The sequence below is a fragment of the Salvia miltiorrhiza genome, chromosome 7, assembly GCF_028751815.1.
Source record: "Salvia miltiorrhiza cultivar Shanhuang (shh) chromosome 7, IMPLAD_Smil_shh, whole genome shotgun sequence".
Taxonomy (NCBI): Eukaryota; Viridiplantae; Streptophyta; class Magnoliopsida; order Lamiales; family Lamiaceae; genus Salvia; species Salvia miltiorrhiza.
Genome location: NC_080393.1, coordinates 37144731 through 37163658, shown reverse-complemented (window position 1 = coordinate 37163658; position 18928 = coordinate 37144731). Strand labels below are relative to the sequence as shown.

General features: G+C 36.9%; 1 protein-coding gene and 1 long non-coding RNA gene across 7 annotated transcripts; both read left to right on the top strand.

The window, feature by feature from the left end:
- Positions 1–1477: 1477 nt before the first annotated feature.
- Positions 1478–8628, top strand: LOC130993104 (ubiquitin-like-specific protease 1C). Of its 6 annotated transcripts, none has more exons than XM_057917837.1 (7): positions 1499–1762; positions 1870–1966; positions 4502–6334; positions 6439–6576; positions 7488–7599; positions 8007–8114; positions 8251–8628. In XM_057917837.1, the coding sequence occupies exons 3-7, from the start codon at positions 6231–6233 to the stop codon at positions 8362–8364; spliced, it is 576 nt and encodes a 191-aa protein (XP_057773820.1). In that variant the 5' UTR covers positions 1499–1762; positions 1870–1966; positions 4502–6230; the 3' UTR covers positions 8365–8628. The 6 variants fall into 6 exon arrangements, with proteins under 6 accessions (XP_057773818.1, XP_057773822.1, XP_057773819.1 ...); XM_057917838.1 differs by having other exon boundaries at positions 1499–1789; XM_057917835.1 differs by having other exon boundaries at positions 1478–1762; positions 1870–6334.
- Positions 8629–9997: 1369 nt separating this feature from the next.
- LOC130993740 (uncharacterized) lies at positions 9998–12759 on the top strand. Its single transcript, XR_009091760.1, has 3 exons — positions 9998–10295; positions 11791–12256; positions 12465–12759. It is a non-coding gene; the product is annotated as an uncharacterized LOC130993740 (long non-coding RNA).
- The last annotated feature ends 6169 nt before the right edge of the window (positions 12760–18928 follow it).

The following is an 18928-nucleotide window of genomic DNA, read 5'->3' as shown; positions in this document are numbered from 1 at the left end:
CGGAATACTAAACCCTAGCCATTCAATAATAAACCCAAATGAAAATATTTACTCCCTAAAGGAAATACTCACTTTTACCTAAACACTGAATGTATACTTTTATTTTATCTAAGATATACATTTTCATACTTAAATGTATACTTATGTGAACATAAGTATTAACCATCATCCAATATTTTTTAAACCTAAACACTGAATACTAAACCCTAAATGAGGAATACTAAACCATAAACCTTGAATACTAAACCCTAGTCATATTCAATAATAAACTCTAGTCATTCAATAATAAATCCAAATGGCAATATTTACTTTTATTTTATCTAAGATGTACATTTCCATGCTTAAATGTATACTTATGTGAATATAAGTATTAATCATCATTCAATATTTTGTAAACCCTAAACACTGAATAGTAAACCCTAAATAGGGAATACTAAACCCTAAACACTGAATATTATACCCTAACCATTGAATAATAAACTCAAATGGCAATATTTACTTTTATTTTATCTAAGATATACATTTTAATGCATAAATGTATACTTATGCTAATATTAGTATTAACCATCATTCAATATTTTTTAAACCTAAACACGGAATACTAAACCCTAAATAGGGAATACTAAACCCTAAACCTTGAATTCTAAACCCTAGTTATATTCAATAATATATAAACCATAGCCATTCAATAATAAATCCAAATGACAATATTTACTTTAATTTTATCTAAGATATACATTTCCATGCTTAAATGTATACTTATGTAAATATAAGTATTAACCATCATTCAATATTTTGTAAACTCTAAACACTGAATACTACACCCTAAATACGGAATACTAAACCTTAAACACTGAATACTAAACCCTAATCATTCAATAATAAACCCAAATGACAATATTTACTTTTATTTTATCTAAGATATACATTTTCATGCATAAATGTATACTTATGTGAATATTAATATTAACCATCATTCAATATTTTTAAACCTAAATACGGAATACTAAACCCTAAATAGGGAATACTAAACCCAAAAAGTACTATTACTTTTGCTTACACAAATAATTATTTGATCAAATAACTAAAAGTACAAATTCTCAAAAATAAAAGTAACAATTATCGTGAACAAATGTAATTATTTAGAAACATTACATTTAGTTATTTTATCAAATAATTATTATTATAATAAAAAAATAATTATTGACATGAAGAAATGTAACGTTTATGAAGAAATGTACTCCAAAATGGAATACAAAAGAAAAACAAAAAATAAAAAACAAAAGAAAAATAAAGAAAATACCGAAAGGATAAAAAAACCAAAATATATTAAAAAAGCAAAAGAAAAACAGTAAATTAAAAAATAATGCAAAAGAAAAAAAATATTGTAAACAAAAATAAAGAAAATAGGAAAAGGACAAAAATATAGAAAAAAGAAAGAAATAAAACAAAAAAAATGGTTGAAAATCAAAATAGTGAGGGGAGGAGAATTGGGGATTAAGAGTTTCAAACTCTTGACCTCAAGAGTAAAAACTGATGCTTTATCCACCCGACCACCACAAGATTTTGTATATTTAATCTGAAAACATATATATTTCGAGCAGTAGCGATTGATAAAGGTATATTTTTCTATCCCCCATTGTCAGTCACTCCCTCGAATGAAATAATTAATCTACAGAAAACAAAATTTTTGCAATGGATAGTCTTCCACCGCCGGTGCAGTGAAAGCTCGCTGATTGGGGTTCAGTTTCCTGCTCGGACGGTAAGTAAAGAAGAAGAAATTGGATGGGTTAGTTTAGCATATGAATTGTTCAATTAATTGAAATTAGAATTTCGAGCAGTAGCGATTGATTATTTTGTTATTTGCAGAGTGGTAGAACTCGGCCCTTACTATTTTAGGAGGTGTAAAAAGGTGAATCCGACAAACATAGAGTCTCTGTTGGAGGAGCTGTTGATAGAAATCCTGGTACGTCTCTCAACTGATGATCTTTACGCCAATGTAAGGCTGGTGTGTCGCAGATGGTACCATCTAATCCATTCCAAACCTTTCGTGTACGCACACCTTAACCATACTAGTTATGGACTTCTTCTCTCAAAATCCTCGGGAATTTTTATAACTGCAACAACACAAGGCCGAATTGAAGTATCTAAGTTAAATTACGAAATCAAGTTCCCACATATCTCTAGTTGTAATGGTTTGACTGTGGGGTTCGAATTCTGTGAAAAGTTTGTTCCGTTTATTGTGAATCCTACTACAAAGTGTCGCTTCAGCCTCCCTCCATTGCCTGTTAAAGTAAGGTTTGGTTTCCTCGGGATAGCTTGTGCTGCAGCTTCCATGGAGTATAAAGTGGTCCTAACATATCTTGAGTCAACGATTTGTAAATGTGCTATATTAACTGTTGGAGTCGACAAGACTTGGAGATGTGTCACCATTGATCAATCAATTGACATCTTACGGACTCCGCTTGTCATTCAAGGATTTATGCTCTGGGTTTTAGAAAGGACTCGTATCATGACATTGAATGTGGAGACTGAAGTTATGAGAGAGATTCATGTCCCCATTTTTCCTCCAGATTATGACGAGAGGATGCACGCGTATTCTTATCGTTCAACAGGGAGGTATCTCTCTCTGTTGCTTAGCTATGGACATTTGTTGTGGCAAGTTTGGGAGATGAAACCGGAAACTGGGGAATGGAGAAAGCTGTTGCGCGACATTGACCTGACAGCTCATAAGTGTAGAATCCAAGAGTTTGCTTCGGAGAGTGTGTATTCCCTTTACATAGTTGGTTGGGTTAAATATCCGGAGGTGTTTGCGTTTGTTTTCGGGGGGTTTTGTCGCTTTTGCTTTATCTACAATGTTGATGCAGATGAATTCCAGTCCATTGATTTACCTAATTCTGCTAGTTCCTTCGGGTATGTAGTGCATAGGAACAGCCTCGTGTGGTTAAGTTAAGGGCTTCTATTCTGTTTTTTTGTCACTATTTCAATGTGTTGTTTGAGGGATCTTTAATTTATAAACATTAGTTTCTTTCATGTCATCAAACTTGTAGCTGCTACATTGGACATGTTATTCATAGTATGCATTTCAGATGTTGTAAGTGACATGTGAAGCATCCAGTGGTAAATTATTACTTCTTTAGAAACATGTACACGTCTCTATTCATTCCTTATACAATAGTTGTTTGTAATCTTTCGCAGCAGCTTCTTCATTTTCTTATTCTACTTGTTTTCTTTTTTCTTTCTTTTTGGGTTTGTTATCTATTTTTTCTAGTAATGGTTAACTTTCTTCTTTGTTGTTTTGAGTGTTTTGACTAATTGATATTTGATAGCAGCACCTTTCATTCTGTTTGTGGCTTTAGGCAAGCTTATGACATGTTCAGATGCATTCAATGTTAATTATCTTTTCTATCAAGTCTTTGAGGAAACTGGCATGTGGTGATCAGAAAGCCCTTTTGATGTATGAATGTGTAAAACATCTACATCTACTAATTACTTATTAGAGATGGTGAAATAGAGAATGAGTTATGAGTTTAGTCCTATTTACATGGATTCTCCTAGATATACAAATTAACCTTTCGACTTCTCAATTTTGTAGACCAGTTTGCAGCATACCATGGGTAAAAGAAAACTGGATGATAGTTCCTTTAGCTTTAAATGAAAGAGGGTTCTATTTTGTTAAGTTGTTAAAAGATTATTATCGAACTTATAGTTTAGGTCTTACTGGCCGGACATTCTGAATATATTGTTATGATTGCAAACTTATATATGTTTGTTTTAGGTGCATTTAATTTGTTGTTTTGATCCATACAATAGAATTCTAATTAAATGCTATTATACTCTTCCCATAACATCTTCAGTTGCATGACGATTTGGAGGTGCCATACATTTATAGCTTTATTGCTTGAACTTGAAGACTTTAGTCTTGAGTTTGTATAATTTGCATTAGATTTCGACATAAGGGGAATAAGCTTTGAACAGGTTACTCCACCAACCATACTTGAATTACAATGTCAAACTTATAATAACATCTACTATCATTTACCATTTGTACCTCTATAATGCACAAGAATATTTTTATATTTCTTGTCACTATTTCAATGTGTTGTTTGAGGGATCTATTCTGTTTTCTTGTCACTATTTCAATGTGTTGTTTGAGGTATCTTAAATTTATAAACACTGTTTTCTTTCATGTCATCAAACTTGTAGCTGCTTCATTGGACATGTTATTCATAGTATGCATTTCAGATGTTGTAAGTGACATGTGAAGCATCAAGTGGTAAATTATTACTTCTTTAGAAACAATACTGAAGTCAGTATCTAGACTCATACTGAAGAAAGTAAATTGAAGTGATCAGTGAAATCGAAATCAGTTTGAGATTGGTTTTGTTCTTGGATCAACAATCACGCCTTTCTCTCCATTTACTTCAAGATCATGCATGCATCACATAATATTCGTTTGCAAGACATCATTGCAGCGCCTCACAAACAACTCGGTGAACAGATGGAAACACAAAATCTGTAATGCTCAATTGCTAGCGAGGTACATATCTGAATAGCTGCAGAAGTCGATCGAGATAGTTCACCTTCTTCCACACCTACAAATAAGAGTGTTTATTGCATAAGCTTTAGAGGCAGGTGAAAGATATCATGAATGCAGTATTACTTCATACCACATTATCTATGAAAAGCTGCATAGCAAATATCGTTGCTTTTAGTCCAAAGGTTGGATGGACATATTGCCTGTGTTAGAGAATGAGGGTCCGAATCCGCCTGAGAATGGGGGTCTTGGGAATTCGGCTGAGGATGGGGTCTTGAGAATCCGGCTGAGCCTAGGACTGCTCCTCCTGAGCCTGAGATCAATGAGGAGATTGTTCCTCTTCTCAATCAGGAGACTGTGATTGAGAATGAGGAGACTGCTCCTACTAAGTCTGGGAACAATCTTGATCCTGATGTGATTGAGATCATTGAGGAGACTCACCCTGAACTGAAACTTCATAAGCATATAAGGTTCATCTTGAGTAAATATGGAGAAAGTTTCATTATACTAGAAGCCATGCTTAAGACTTTTTTAGAGGATCTTCCTACCGTACATCATCCGATGAAAAAAGATGATTTTAAAGGAAAAGTCCTTACTTTCCTTGCAGAAAAGTATGCTTTTGAAGAAAGTTCATACAATTATCATAACAGTTTCAATCATCTAGAACAGTTTCTGAGGACTTTAATTGATGTGGATGTTGAATTGAAGATTTTATTAAAAGATGAGGAGTACTATTTTAGCAAAGAACTGACCGTAGAAGATGTAGAATGGAATAAGCTGCTGATCAAATTAAAAGAGGAGGTCAAGGTCAATCAGTCGAGGTAATACAGTTGTACATGCAGAACCGCACTGAAAGATGGTACCTTGATGGGTAGTATATAACGGCATCTTCACTCCTGAAACAAATTAAGAGGAAGAGCTTTCACTCCTGATACATATTACAGTGCGGTTGTACAACTGTATTACCTCGACTGATTGACTTTGACCTCCTCTTTTAATTTGATCAGCAGCTTATTCCATTCTACATCTTCTGCGGTCAGATCTCTGCTAAAATAGTAATCATCATCTTTTAATAAAATCTTCAATTCAACATCCACATCAATTAAAGTCCTCAGAAACTGTTCTACATGATTGAAACTGTTATGATAATTGTATAAACTTTCTTCAAAAGCATACTTTTCTGCAAGGAAAGTAAGGACTTTTCCTTTAAAATCATCTTTTTTCATCGGATGATGTACGGTAGGAAGATCCTCTAAAAAAGTCTTAAGCATGGCTTCTAGTATAATGAAGCTTCCTCCATATTTACTCAAGATGAACCTTATATGCCGTTGAAGTTTCAGTTCAAGGTGAGTCTCCTCAATGATCTCAATCACTATCAGGATCAAGATTGTTACCCAGGCTTAGTAGGAGCAGTCTCCTCATTCTCAATCACAGTCTCCTGATTGAGAAGAGGAACAATCTCCTTATTGATCTCAGGCTCAGGAGGAGCAGTCCTAGGCTCAGCCGGATTCTCAAGACCCCCATCCTCACGCGGATTCTCAAGACCCCCATCCTCAGCCGAATTCCCAAGACCCCCATTCTCAGGCGGATTCGGACCCCCATTCTCAGACGGATTCCGCCTGTCACGCACGGTAGACTCAGTTTCCAGAGGAGCAGTCTTCTCATTCTCAATCACAGTCTCCTGATTGAGAAGATGAACAATCTCCTCATTGATCTCAGGCTCAGGAGGAGCAGATCTCATTGGAAAAATGAGAATATATTCCAGAAACCATACATTTTCCTCCCAATTGGTGGATCGTAAGCATATCAGATCTTCTTTTCTAACCGCATTTTGTATTGCTCAGTGACCATATTTTGCAATATCTCATTTCTGCCTTTTATATTATATTTATATTGCTCAGTGACCATTGGAGCTTGGTTATTGTAAGCATGCCAAGTAAAGAAGATGACTTCGGGCCAATGATGCTGCATTTGGATTCCTTGCATTCGGATTTCCATAGATGTCATGTCAGCGAGTCAATTTTCAATAATGTGAGGAGGTCAGTAAATTTTGTTCTTGGTTATGTCATGAGACAAGCACTATCATACTGGTAACTGAAACTAGTTTTACATCATAGAAATTGATAGTTTGCCAAAAGACGGTCAAAGTGTGTGCAGCAGATAGCTTACGATGTGTTTTAGGGACATTTATATTGGGTATTAATTCTGATATCATAGTGGGAGAGTTTTTATTAGTTAATTGGTTACTATACATTTGATTCTCTTTAAGTTGGTGCGTAGGTTCTTTTTTTTTTTTCTAAAAAAAGAAAAGTATATACAATAATAGTGAACTTGTCCCTGGTGGAGTTTAGTCGATGAGAAGTTGTAATATTTTGATGGAACACTGGGAACCTTGTCTCTCTTCTAAGTCTTAACAATAAGGGAGTATATTTGTGTGGTCTTTGAGACTTTCTAGACATTTTTCATTCCATTGGTACTCTATGAAAATTTTATTAGTGTACATGGTCCATGAAGTGGTAGGAGAGATAAAATTGTTGCTGTATGGCAAGTATCTAGCTGTCAATGACTATGCAATTTCGCTGTGGGTGCATAGTAAATTGTTCTATTAAATGACAAAACTTGCTCAACATGGTTCTTTCATCTGAATTTTCTAACCTCATTCGGTTCTCTCTATTTACTATTGGTATTTATTTCCTAAATTGTAGGAGCATATTTAAATAGACCAAATTATTAATTGAAAAATTAAATATAATAAATATTATATTTATATTTTTTATTTTATCAAATAAAATAACATTAATTATGCTTACAACATACGCTCTTTCTGCTCGTATCATAAAATGTCACTTTAGTTGGAAATTGGAATGATGTATGTTAATTGACCTTTTACCTAAAGTTATTAAAATAGATTTATTCAATTGATATGTCACCATGATTTGTTATCCGGCAGCTTTCTTGTAGAAGAATGGGAGTTGCTAAAAAAAGAAGGGCTGCCTGAACTGCCCCTGGCAGAGAATATCTGGAATGAGCTCTCTCAAAGAATTGGACAGAAAGTACTTAAGGTAAAGTTCCTCTTCCTAAGAAATAAATTCTGTATATGTCTGCTCTGGAGAATCTCAATTCCTGCAGCACTGCAGGATACATGGTATGGTTCTTTCCAACAAGGCATGTTTAAGATTTTTTGCATTATGCTGTTTCATCATTTTCTTATGTTTTTTAATATCTTTACATCTCTGTACTTATTTATAAACCTGAGTGTTTTACAAATCATTAAGGCAATCCATAACCATATTGATTCTTATGTGAAAAAAGGCTTTAAGCGAAAGATGTTGATAAGAGAGTAAAATGCGACTTAGCTTGTTGAATGGATGCAATTCTGTAACAGGATGATACCATACCATGGCTTAAGCTTTCTCCTTCCCTAGGCCTGTTTATTTAACTAACTGCCTCATTCTCTTTCGTGCAACAGGTGCCTCAACAAACAAATGGATACGATTGTGGTCTTTTTGTTCTTTTCTTTATTGAGCGTTTCATTAATGATGTGCCTGAACGTCTGAAGACTCAGCATTTGGATATGGTACTTTTCCATTCTCTAATAATGTGTTGCATGATGCCTGTATCGTTTTTTAATTTTCTTTTTCTTTGTGGTTCATCACACTTATTTCTCCCAGTATTATTTATTATTTGCTTTGCGCATTGTTATTTGTCTATAGTTACAAAAGGAATGGTTCAAACCTGAAGAAGCTTCGGAACTGAGAAGCAGAATTCGCGATTTGCTAAAACAAGAGTTTAAGGAAGCAAATGTCATCCCGACCACTGCTGTGTAGATTGAAGGATGAAGTGGATATACGGTGAATATTGACACATCCGTCCAGACAGATTTTGGAACGACTTTTGTACACACCTGAGAAGTGTTAGAAATGAAGTCTGACCTAACCTAATTTTAGAAAGTATCGCGTTGGTGTTAACACAATATTGAGGGAATTTTGATGTATATGATGGTAGCTACAATGTAAAGATTAACAGTTATCGAGCTTAGGAATCCACTTCACTATAAGGAAACTCGCAATCTTCCACATACTTTCTTCCCATATGTCTTCCACCTGTACATTTTTTCGGTAGAATTTCAGTCCACAAAAGGTTATTGTATGACTATAAGGAAACTCGCAATCTTCTGACCAGGTGAGGCTTCTTGGTGTAAACTTTGACAATCATGTCTTCATAAGATGCAGGGAGCAAATGATTGATTGCACCATTATCAATTCTGAGTTTTTCATACAACATTCCACAAATCAACTCTCGTCTCATAAAAACGATGCAAATTTTTCAGAGGATTTAAGTGAATTGACTCTCAAACAATGCAAATTTTTCAGATGATTTAAGTGAATTGACTCTCTGGACAAATTTCTTAGGTTGATTGCATAACATGTCTACAACTATGGATCATAAGGCACAAAAATATGACTGTACATAGTAAAGGGTACAACAATTACAAGTAGTATATAAATTCATCAGTTTCAATACTCTAAGAAGACGTTTACTTTTGAGGATTAGCCTCAATATATTAACATAGTATAGGCTAATCCATTATTTACTAAGATGGATTGGAACTTTGGGGTAATTCAAGGCCCTTGATAATTTATAGGGTTAAGGTACAAATACCCCCCTAAACATGACCCCCTAGAACGTATACCCCCCATTCTCCAACTTGGTACAAGTTGCCCCCTAAACTCGACGGAAAGTATACAACTAACCCCAGCCCTGTAACACCCCGCATTTTCCTCATTTTAAATATTTTGAGATTTATTATTAAGAGCATTGAGATATAAACAATAGCATATGACGAGATGAGATATCCCAATAGATTGAGTTATTATATTTTCAATGATGGAACTAGTGAATGAAGTACTTTGAGAGAATAAGGATTTATAGAGATGTTGGTTGAACAAGGATGAAGTTAATTTCTTTTCTTTTGATAATTTTTAGCAGCTCTGGCATCATAGTTGTCTCTGCTCTGGTAGCAGATCTGAAACCGAGCTCTGCTCTGGTAGCAGAGCTGAAATCAAGCTCTGCTATGCTCTGGTAGCAGAGCTTAAATCGAGCTCTGCTTTGGTAGCAGAGTTGAAATCGAGCTCTGCTATGCTCTGGTAGCAGAGCTGAAACCGAGCTCTGCTCTGGTAGCAGAGATGAAGTCGAGCTCTGCTATGTTTTGGTAGCAGAGCTGAAACCGAGCTCTGCTCTGGTAGCAGAGCTGAAGTCGAGCTCTGCTCTGCTCTGGTAGCAGAGCTGAAACCGAGTTGTCTCTGCTCTGGTAGCAAAGCTGAAGCTGAGTTGTCTCTGCTCTGGAAGCAGAGCTTAAGTCGAGCTAGCTCTGCTCTGGAAGCAGAGCTGAAGTCTAGCGAGCTCTGCTCTAGGTAAAGCAAGTGGATAAGATAAAGCAAGTGGCCAAGTGGGCTAAGTAGCATTTATTGAGCATTAATTAAATGTCTAGCCTAGTGACCAAGTTTGGGATTATGAACAAAATAATTTATCTCTCTCATTCTTCCCAAACCTCACGCCTCTCCCCCCTCTCTCACTCTTTTCTCTTTCTTCCTCCATTGTTGATCATGTTCCAAGCTTCTTAGATTAATTCTACACCAACAAACATCATTAGAGCAAGCTTTAAACACCTTATATCCTTGAATCAAGAGCACATTTGAAGGATTCTAAAGCTTGAAGTCAAGAGGAGGATTTTATTTTTCTACTCAAGAATCATTGAGTAAGTATTAGATTTACTTAGATCATTTGAGTTAGATATGAGTATATATTGATAGATCAAGCAAGAAAACATCACCCACTTCATTCTTGCAATTTTCGAAAATTAGGGTTCATACCCCTTCAAAAAAAATTCATCTTCTAATCTTATATTGAGAATATATTCATACTATTGAGATCCTATTTAGTCCATTTCTACATGCAAAGGATGGATTTAAATTGATATGTGAATTTTTAGATGAGTTAGTTTACATGATTTTGAGAAGTTTGAAGTTCATGGATGGATTGTTGATTTGGTTATGAATATGAGCTATTGAGATTGTTGAGATGATATTTAATGGATTAGAATGATGATTAGAGATGATTGATGGAGATTGAAATAAATTACTTTGATGAGAAATAGGGTATAGTTGGCTATCATGCATAAGTGGGCAGTTTGATGAGTTAATTTGGCTAGCTTACAGAGCTACTGACTTGATGTAATTCGACAGGGTTAGGAACGTATATATAAGTGTTAGGAACGTATACCAAAAATCTTTAAAATTTTATGGTAAGTATATATAAGTGTTAGGAACGTTCATGTAAAATTTGAGGTCATTTGGACATCGTTTACTACCATTTTAAAATATAAATCTCCAACTGCAACTTTCCACCGAAAGTTTGGAAGAAACAGTTACTAGAGTCACCCTTTTCAGTAGCTTCCCCTGAGTTTATGGTTTCCAAATTTTTATATGAACGAGATGAACATGTTAGCTAGCTACCCACAAAATTTCAAGTCATTATGACAAGATCTACTATTTTTCAAAAATCAAAACTTCCAGTTGCACAAAACTGCCGAATATGGTAGGCTGTGGGAAAACGGTCATATCTCTTAAACCACTTGGATTTTTTCAACCTACTTTTTTTTAAATGAAACTAGACTTAAAGGGGTTTCCAATAGTATGAGTCTCGAACCCAGGATAGTTCCGAGGAGAAACAATTTATTCTCTTAAGTTAAGACAGTGCAGAAAGAGTGAATTGAATAAGATTTTGATTATGAGATGAGATATGAATTAAAGATGCCTATATGTGGCTTAGTGAGGATGAATTGAGCTTATACATGAAAAATGAAATAAAATGGCATAACTTGTTATGTGAGTTAATTTTTGAATAATTGGTTTAAGAATGATTTATAAAATAGATTTTTGGGAAATTTCCCCGACTAAAAATATTTTATTTTTAAAAAAAAAAAATGAGTTGTGTATGTGATTGCTATATGCTTATGGATTGTTTATCTATGAGTTGTTCCTTGACAGAGCCTAGACCTAAATTAGGTGATAAGTTGAGAATATAATAGTGATTACTTAGAAAGTGTTTACGATGTGAGATCGAGATAGACGGAGTGTAGTGATGAGGAGATGAAATAGTACTAAGATAGGAATGGTATTCTTAGTCAGGAAGTTTCTGACTAATCTCTTTTATTCTTATCATGAACTACTCTGATGTGATGGTATCTGAAGATACGAGCAGAGAACGGCAGTGAGTCCACCCCGAACGCTACGAGAGTAAGCTAGGACATCAGGTGAGCATTATTTTTACTATACGTATATAGAGATCACCTGCGTATCGTAGGCCTCTTATACGAAATGAAGTAAATGATATGAGTTAACTGTTAAATTTCAGTTTGATGAAAATCATTACTGATGATGATGTTTATGAGTTTGATAAATAATTTGAGATTTATTGATGTTGAACTAATTGACTTGCCGAGTTTTGATGACGATGAGCCTGTATGTCACCCTCTACTGATGAGACGAATTCGGGTCCTGCTACAAGCGGGATTGTGTACACAGAGGTGACCGTGAGCCGTCTTTCGGGTCAGCCGGTCAGAGGTGATTGTGAGCTGTCCTTCGGGTCGGCCGGTCACGCTACTTGAGAAGGAGGCCTACTTCTCAGTACCTTTTATGATGATGATTCGTAGATGTGGTACATACATAACGAGAATTTTGACCGGTCATTTATTTATGATGTTTATGATTGTTAACTGCTTACACGGGTTCTTTGAGTAAAATTCTCGTGTATTGCTTATGTGGCAAGTTCAATCTATAGCTCTAAGAGCTAGTTTTCATTGCTTTTCGGCTTATGTCCACTGAGTATTCTGTACTCAGCCCTGCATGTATTTCTAAACGTGCAGGATAAGCGAGGAGAGAGATTGGACTGGTGCTGGCAGGGATTTTGTTTGAGATAATCTTCATTATACCGTAATTATATTCCTTGCGGTAACATCAAGATGTTGAAGTTTATTTTGAACTTAATCAAGAAATTTACTCTAGGCTATATGTCTTCATACATATAGTCTGTTCGCATTTTGCTGCGATACTCTGTATATCCCGAGTCATTGTGAGTAATTAGCTATGTCTACTTTGTAAAGTTTAACAAGAATCTCGATGATTTAAAAGTTATAAAGCCAATAATATTTTTATTGATAATGATGTCGTCTTTCTTGATTTAACACGTTTCAGTGATTGCTTCCGCTTGACGTTCAATCTAATATTCTCTTTTTACCTTATTAATTTATTTAGTTGTATCAATACCCGGTCTACGCTATCACTGGCTAGGGGACGGGCTGCGACAAGCCCACAGACGGACGTTAGACGCCGTCAACAAAAAGGCAGGGCTGAGTTCAAGAAGGTGTGGCTGAGTTCAAGAAGGCAGGGCTGAGTTCAAGAGTGCAGGCTGAGTTCAGCCCTGCCATCTTGAACTCAGCCCTGCCTTCATGAACTCAGCCCTGCACTCTTGAACTCAGCCCTGCCTTCTTGAACTCAGCCCTGCACTCTTGAACTCAGCCCTGTACTCTTGAACTCAGCCCTGCCTTCTTGAACTCAGCCCTGCACTCTTGAACTCAGCCCTGCCTTCTTGAACTCAGCCCTGCACTCTTGAACTCAGCCCTGCCTTTTTGTGGACGGCGTCTAACGTCCGTCTGTGGGCTGGAGTTAGTTGTATACTTTCCGTCGAGTTTGGGGGGCAATTTGTACCAAGTTGGAGAATGGGGGGTATACGTTCTAGGGGGTCATGTTTAGGGGGGTATCTGTACCTTAACCCTAATTTATATCATTTGAACCAAATTTGTTTGATTTATATTCCCCATTGAAAGGAGATTGGAGAAATACTAATGACGAGGATAAAATTACTCAATCGTGCATCTAATAAACCATGGAAAGTAAAAGTCCTCTAATTGGTTCCATGAATCTTCAATTATTGCTTCCAATCTTCAAGTCTTGTGTCTCTTCAATCTCCAAGTGTCAATATAAGAAAATGTGAAGTCTAGGGTCTTTTCTTGAATCTTTTAAGGGTATTTATAGGCCAAGGCTGAAATAGAAATTTTATTGAAGAAGAAAGTGCAAAAAACCTTGAAAGCACATACGCAAACAAGGGGAGGTCCAGAAAAACCAAACCGAGGAAAAGACAACAACAAAGCAAAAACTACAAAAGAAAAACAACCAAGAGAAACCGCATAGCAAAGCAGCCGAGCTCGAGCGAAAGCCCACACCAAAAATATAAAGAATATTTATAGGCCAAGGTGTCAAATACAATACAAAGCTCGAAAAATTATCAAATTTGATTGATGAAAAAAAATATTCATTATGCATTTTAAATTTAATACTATAGTATAAAAATCATCAAAAATGAATTTAAAACGAATAAGTTTTGAAAAATTTAAAATTTAAAATATGTTATTTTATATCTCTTCATTAAAATTTTATAATTTTTTATTTATGTTTATATATGAAATATTTATTTATCGTGTAATCTATATCTATATATCTATACTATATTAAAAAGAGAGTTCTCAATTTCAAATTGATTTGAGTGGCAATTTTGAAAATATATATAATATAAAGGTTATAAAAATTGTAAAAAATTGTATAACTCACCATTAACAAAACGTGTACATCGCTTTATTTTTGTCACGATCGGACCTAATTAAGGATAATTAAGCCGGGGAAACCGTGACTAAGGGAGGGAGATTAGAAGCGGGGTAGAAAGAGGAATAATCAATCAGGGAGGATCGCATTCTATCATTGTTAACAAAAGGGATATTTATAATGTATCGGAGGTTTAGTCATGATATGATCTTCGCCGGTGTAGAGCTGAATCTTGCCGGTATTGCTATGAGCTCTGCCGGTTCGATCAAACAAACACGCGCGGAAGACTTGATAAATTAGAGATAAAATAAATTGAACGATAAAGGGTGGAATATCCCAAAACCCCTGAATCTAATCTACGAAATTATCTAGAGAACAGATCCCTAAACCCCAATGTATGATTGATGCAGCAACTCGGGGACGCTGAATGACACGCGACGAGGGATGATGAACTCGCCTGTTACGTCGATAAATTGAATTCGTCTTGGCACAATCAAGAGGAATTCGAAGAACTCAAGAGAGATTAACTCACAAATATCATATATCAAAAATTAGCTAACCTCGTCCAAACAAGTAACAGCCATATTTATAGGCAAAATAAACCCTAATCTAATGAAGGAAATAAACGTAAACACAAGGAAAATAGAAAACAAGGAAACAAAAGAAAACTTGTTCAGCACGATTAGACAAGGCTAGCGAAAACGCCAGCTCTGGAATACGCCAGCTCTGGAAAATTCCAGCTCTGAAGAACTCCAGCTCTGAAAACGCCAACTCTGGAATGCCAGCTCTGGAACTTAACTTTGCTCAGAACTTCAGTCAGCTCTGCTTTGGAAGTCTGCTCTGCTCTGGCGATCTATTCAACTCTGCTTTAGGCGATCTGTTCTGCTCTGGCTCAACGACTTCAGCTCTGGCGAGCTTGGCTCTGGTCTGGCGCGGGATTCCGCTCTGCTCTGGCGCGAGCTTAGCTCTGTTCTGGCTGCATCAAGTCATATAGACTCAAATAAACTAGTAAGTTCGGATAACTCCGACTTAGCCAAAATAACATAAAACTTTTGAGTACGCAACGGAATAAGGTTCTGATTACATGTATGAAGACATGTATCCCCAGAGTTCATTAATACATAAAAATAAGACAAAAGAGTTTCGCTCGTCACTTCATCACAACCGGCAGCTACTCAACCTGCACATTTAGAAATATATGCAGGGCTGAGTACGAGAGTACTCAGTGGGCACATAAGCCCGTATATGAAATATAACATGCTTTATAAAATTGTAAATTGTCATGCCATCATAAACAGTACAACAAGGGGGTTTTTCGCTAAAAAGGCTTGATTTATGCCTAATTGTTCTTATTGTGGGGGTTTGATTGTGCTAAATTTGAGTTAAAAGTTCTGGAATTTGGTGCGTTTATGAGTTTGTTGATGCTTTGTAGGAGCTTTTGATAAAACAGGAGGAAAAATGCTAAGTTGGAGTTTTTGGATAAAAAATTGCGTATTATGGCTCAAAGTGGTGCGCAGCGCTGACCTGGCTGTAGAGCTGACTTTCTGCAGAGCTGACTTCTACAAAGCTGACATGGCTGCACAGCTGAATTCTGCAGAGCTGACTTTCTGCAGAGCTGACCTATGTGCAGATGTCGCAGCCCGCCCCAACTAAGGATAGTTAAGCCGAGTGATCCACGACTTGGGATGGGGTTAAAGAAGAAGGGGAAGAAAGGATAGTTAAGCCGAGTGATCCACGACTTGATGATGAATAGTAATATATTGCTATTTCGTCTTTTTGTCGACTTTCAAAATCTTACGTGCACGTCGTCGAGAAATATTCTTAGCTTTTCGATACGAGTCCAATAATGAAAGTTTTTATTTTTGGACGATGAGTGAATAGTAAACTAGAATTTCTCGATAAACGAACCGAGCTCGTTTATCAGAATTTCAAGAACGAGCTTGTGTTTTCTATATTTATATAGAATTACGAGTATAATGAAAGTGAGTGAGAGTCGAGAGGGTGAGTAACGAAGAGTACGGGATAGTTAGTCGTTAAAACGAGACGTGACGAGACGAAATGAGATATTTAACGACTAAGTGAGATTAATATCCTAAATATTTGGGCCTACCCTACCTTGACCACCCCCCAACCGCCCAAAGGTCCCCCCCCCTCTCTATTTAGGCGGCTGTGGGCCAGCCATCTCTCCCCACTCTCACGCACACACGCACAAACACACAATACACTCACGTTTTTCCTCCATTAAAGCTTGGTGAAGCTTTTGAGCTCCGATTTGAGCAAGGAGACGAGCCCCGAGCACCTTTTCGAGCACGTATCTAGGTAGGTATCATCCTTACCTACGTTTTGATGGTTAGATTTTCGAGATTTGTCAACGTCGAAAAACGTCGATTTCTCGACTTTATTTTGAAACGATGTCGGATCGTCGTGAGTTTTTAGTATGTTGTTCTTAGCATATTGTTGAGCATGTTTAATGAAAGAGTTAAGAACGGTTCGAACCCTAGCTATGAAACCCATGAGGGCAGCCCGTCTATGTTCGTCGTCATAGCTCGTCCTTCGATTTTTATTTAATCGTTATGACTTGATATATGTGCTTAGGAGCATGTGATTTATGCTTAATTGTTCTATTTTTAAGGGTTTGCATATACATGATTTGAGTTAAATCTTCTGGAATTTGGTGCGTTTTATGTGTTGTTTTATGCTTTGCAAAAGATTTAGGTTTTATAGATGGAAGAGTGTAATTTTGGATGAAATTGGCGTTTTTTAGGTGTTCTGGTGTGCAGAGCTGAGCTGCGAGCCCAGCACTGTAACAGAGCAGAGCTGCGAGCCCAGCACTGTAACAGAGCAGAGCCGACTTGCAGAGTCAGAGCTGAGATCTCCAGAGCTGAACTTCCCTATCAGAGCTAAAATCTCCAGAGCAGAATAAACGTATCAGAGCAGAGCTAAAGATCGCCAGAGCTGACTTACGCGCCAGAGCTAAAAATCGACAGAGTCAACTTTCCAGAGCTGAATTTCCAGAGTTTGCTGATTTTTCCAGAGCGCGCGTCCAGCTGGAAGTTGCCTTATCTTACACGATTTTATTTGAAGTCTATAAATAAGGCTTAGTTTTCATTGAAACGAATCTTCCTTGCCCTAATTTATGTGTTGCCTTGCGAAAGTAGTCCAGCGTTGCAGCCAAGTCTTAGGCGTTTTCTTGTTTTCTTAATTTCTTCTCAGTTTTCGGTTTTCATTGTTTTAGTTATTTTTGATTCAGCCTTGTTTTAGTTTATGCTTGGATTGTGATTGAGTGACACAATTGCACGTTCAAGACATTTACGGTATTTCGTAATTCAATTTAATTTATTTCGTTTAATCATGTTTACGTTTTTCGTTCATGTTTATGCTTTCTTTTTAATTATGCAATTTAAATCATGCACTTTAGTTTCACGTCTAGATTAGTTGGTTTTTAATTTACAAGTATTTAATTTCTTAAGTTAGGTTTAATTTAAGTTGTTTAAATCTTGCCTAGGGATAATAGTTTAATTCGTCTAGTAATTCTAAAATTCGGTTTTAATTCAGTTTTTAAGTTTAAGTTTTAGTTTAATTATCAAAACCTTTATTGTTTTCCTGCGATACAATTAGAAGCCCTTAAAAATCTTCCTTGAGAGATGACACTGGGTCAACTTACCATCACTAGGATGTTCTTGTTCTATTGCAAGTCAAACTAGAGGTGTCTAGGTTGAGTCAGCATGCTAGGATTGTTATATGTTAAACTTGTATTTTTCCAAGCATGAAAGTTGTATTATTTTTGTAGTGCATGGCTGAATTTGGTCGTGAGTTATGAACGTTGCATGAAGAATGTTTGTATGTATATGTGTTCTAGGTTGGTTGTTGAGCATGTTAGATTAAGTTAGAAGTTTTTGAGGAATGTTAGAAGAGAGAAGCATGAGGACCTGATTGTTTGTTGAGGCATGAGTGAGTGAGTGTTGAGCTTTTTGAGTTGGTGCGTGAATTCCAGCTCTGTCGAGCAAGTCAGCTCTGGCGGCGGAATCCAGCTCTGACGGGTTGGTCAGCTCTGGCGTGTGAATTCCAGCTCTGCCGAGCTAGTCAGCTATGGTGGCGGAATTCAGCTCTGTCGGGTTGGTCAGCTCTGACGTGTGGATTCCAGCTCTAGCTATTGAGTTCAGCTCTGGCTGTTGAGTTCAGCTCTAGCTGTTGAAGTTCAGCTCTGGCTGTTGAGTTCAGCTCAGTGGGATTGGTCAGCTCTGGCTGTTGAGTTCAGCTCTGTCGGATTGGTCAGCTCTGCGGTTGAGTTCAGCTCTGTCGGGTTGGTCAGCTCTGGCTGCTGAGTTCAGCTCTGTCGGGTTGCCAGCTCTGGCTGCTGAGTTCAGCTCTGTCGGGTTGGTCAGCTCTGGCTGCTGAGTTCAGCTCTGTCGAGTTGCCAGCTCTGGCTGCTGAGTTCAGCTCTATCGAGTTGGTCAGCTCTGACTATTGAACGCAGCTATGTCGAGTTCAACTCTGCTGAGTAGTCAGCGCTGGAATGAGATGTCCAGCTATGTCGAGTATTCAGCGCTGGAATGAGATGTCCAGCTATGTTGAGTTGGTCAGCTTTGACTATTGAACGCAGCTATGTCGAGTTCAACTCTGCTGAGTAGTCAGCGCTGGAATGAGATGTCCAGCTATGTCGAGTATTCAGCGCTGGAATGAGATGTCCAGCTATGTCGAGTAGTCAGCGCTGGAATGAGATATCCAGCTA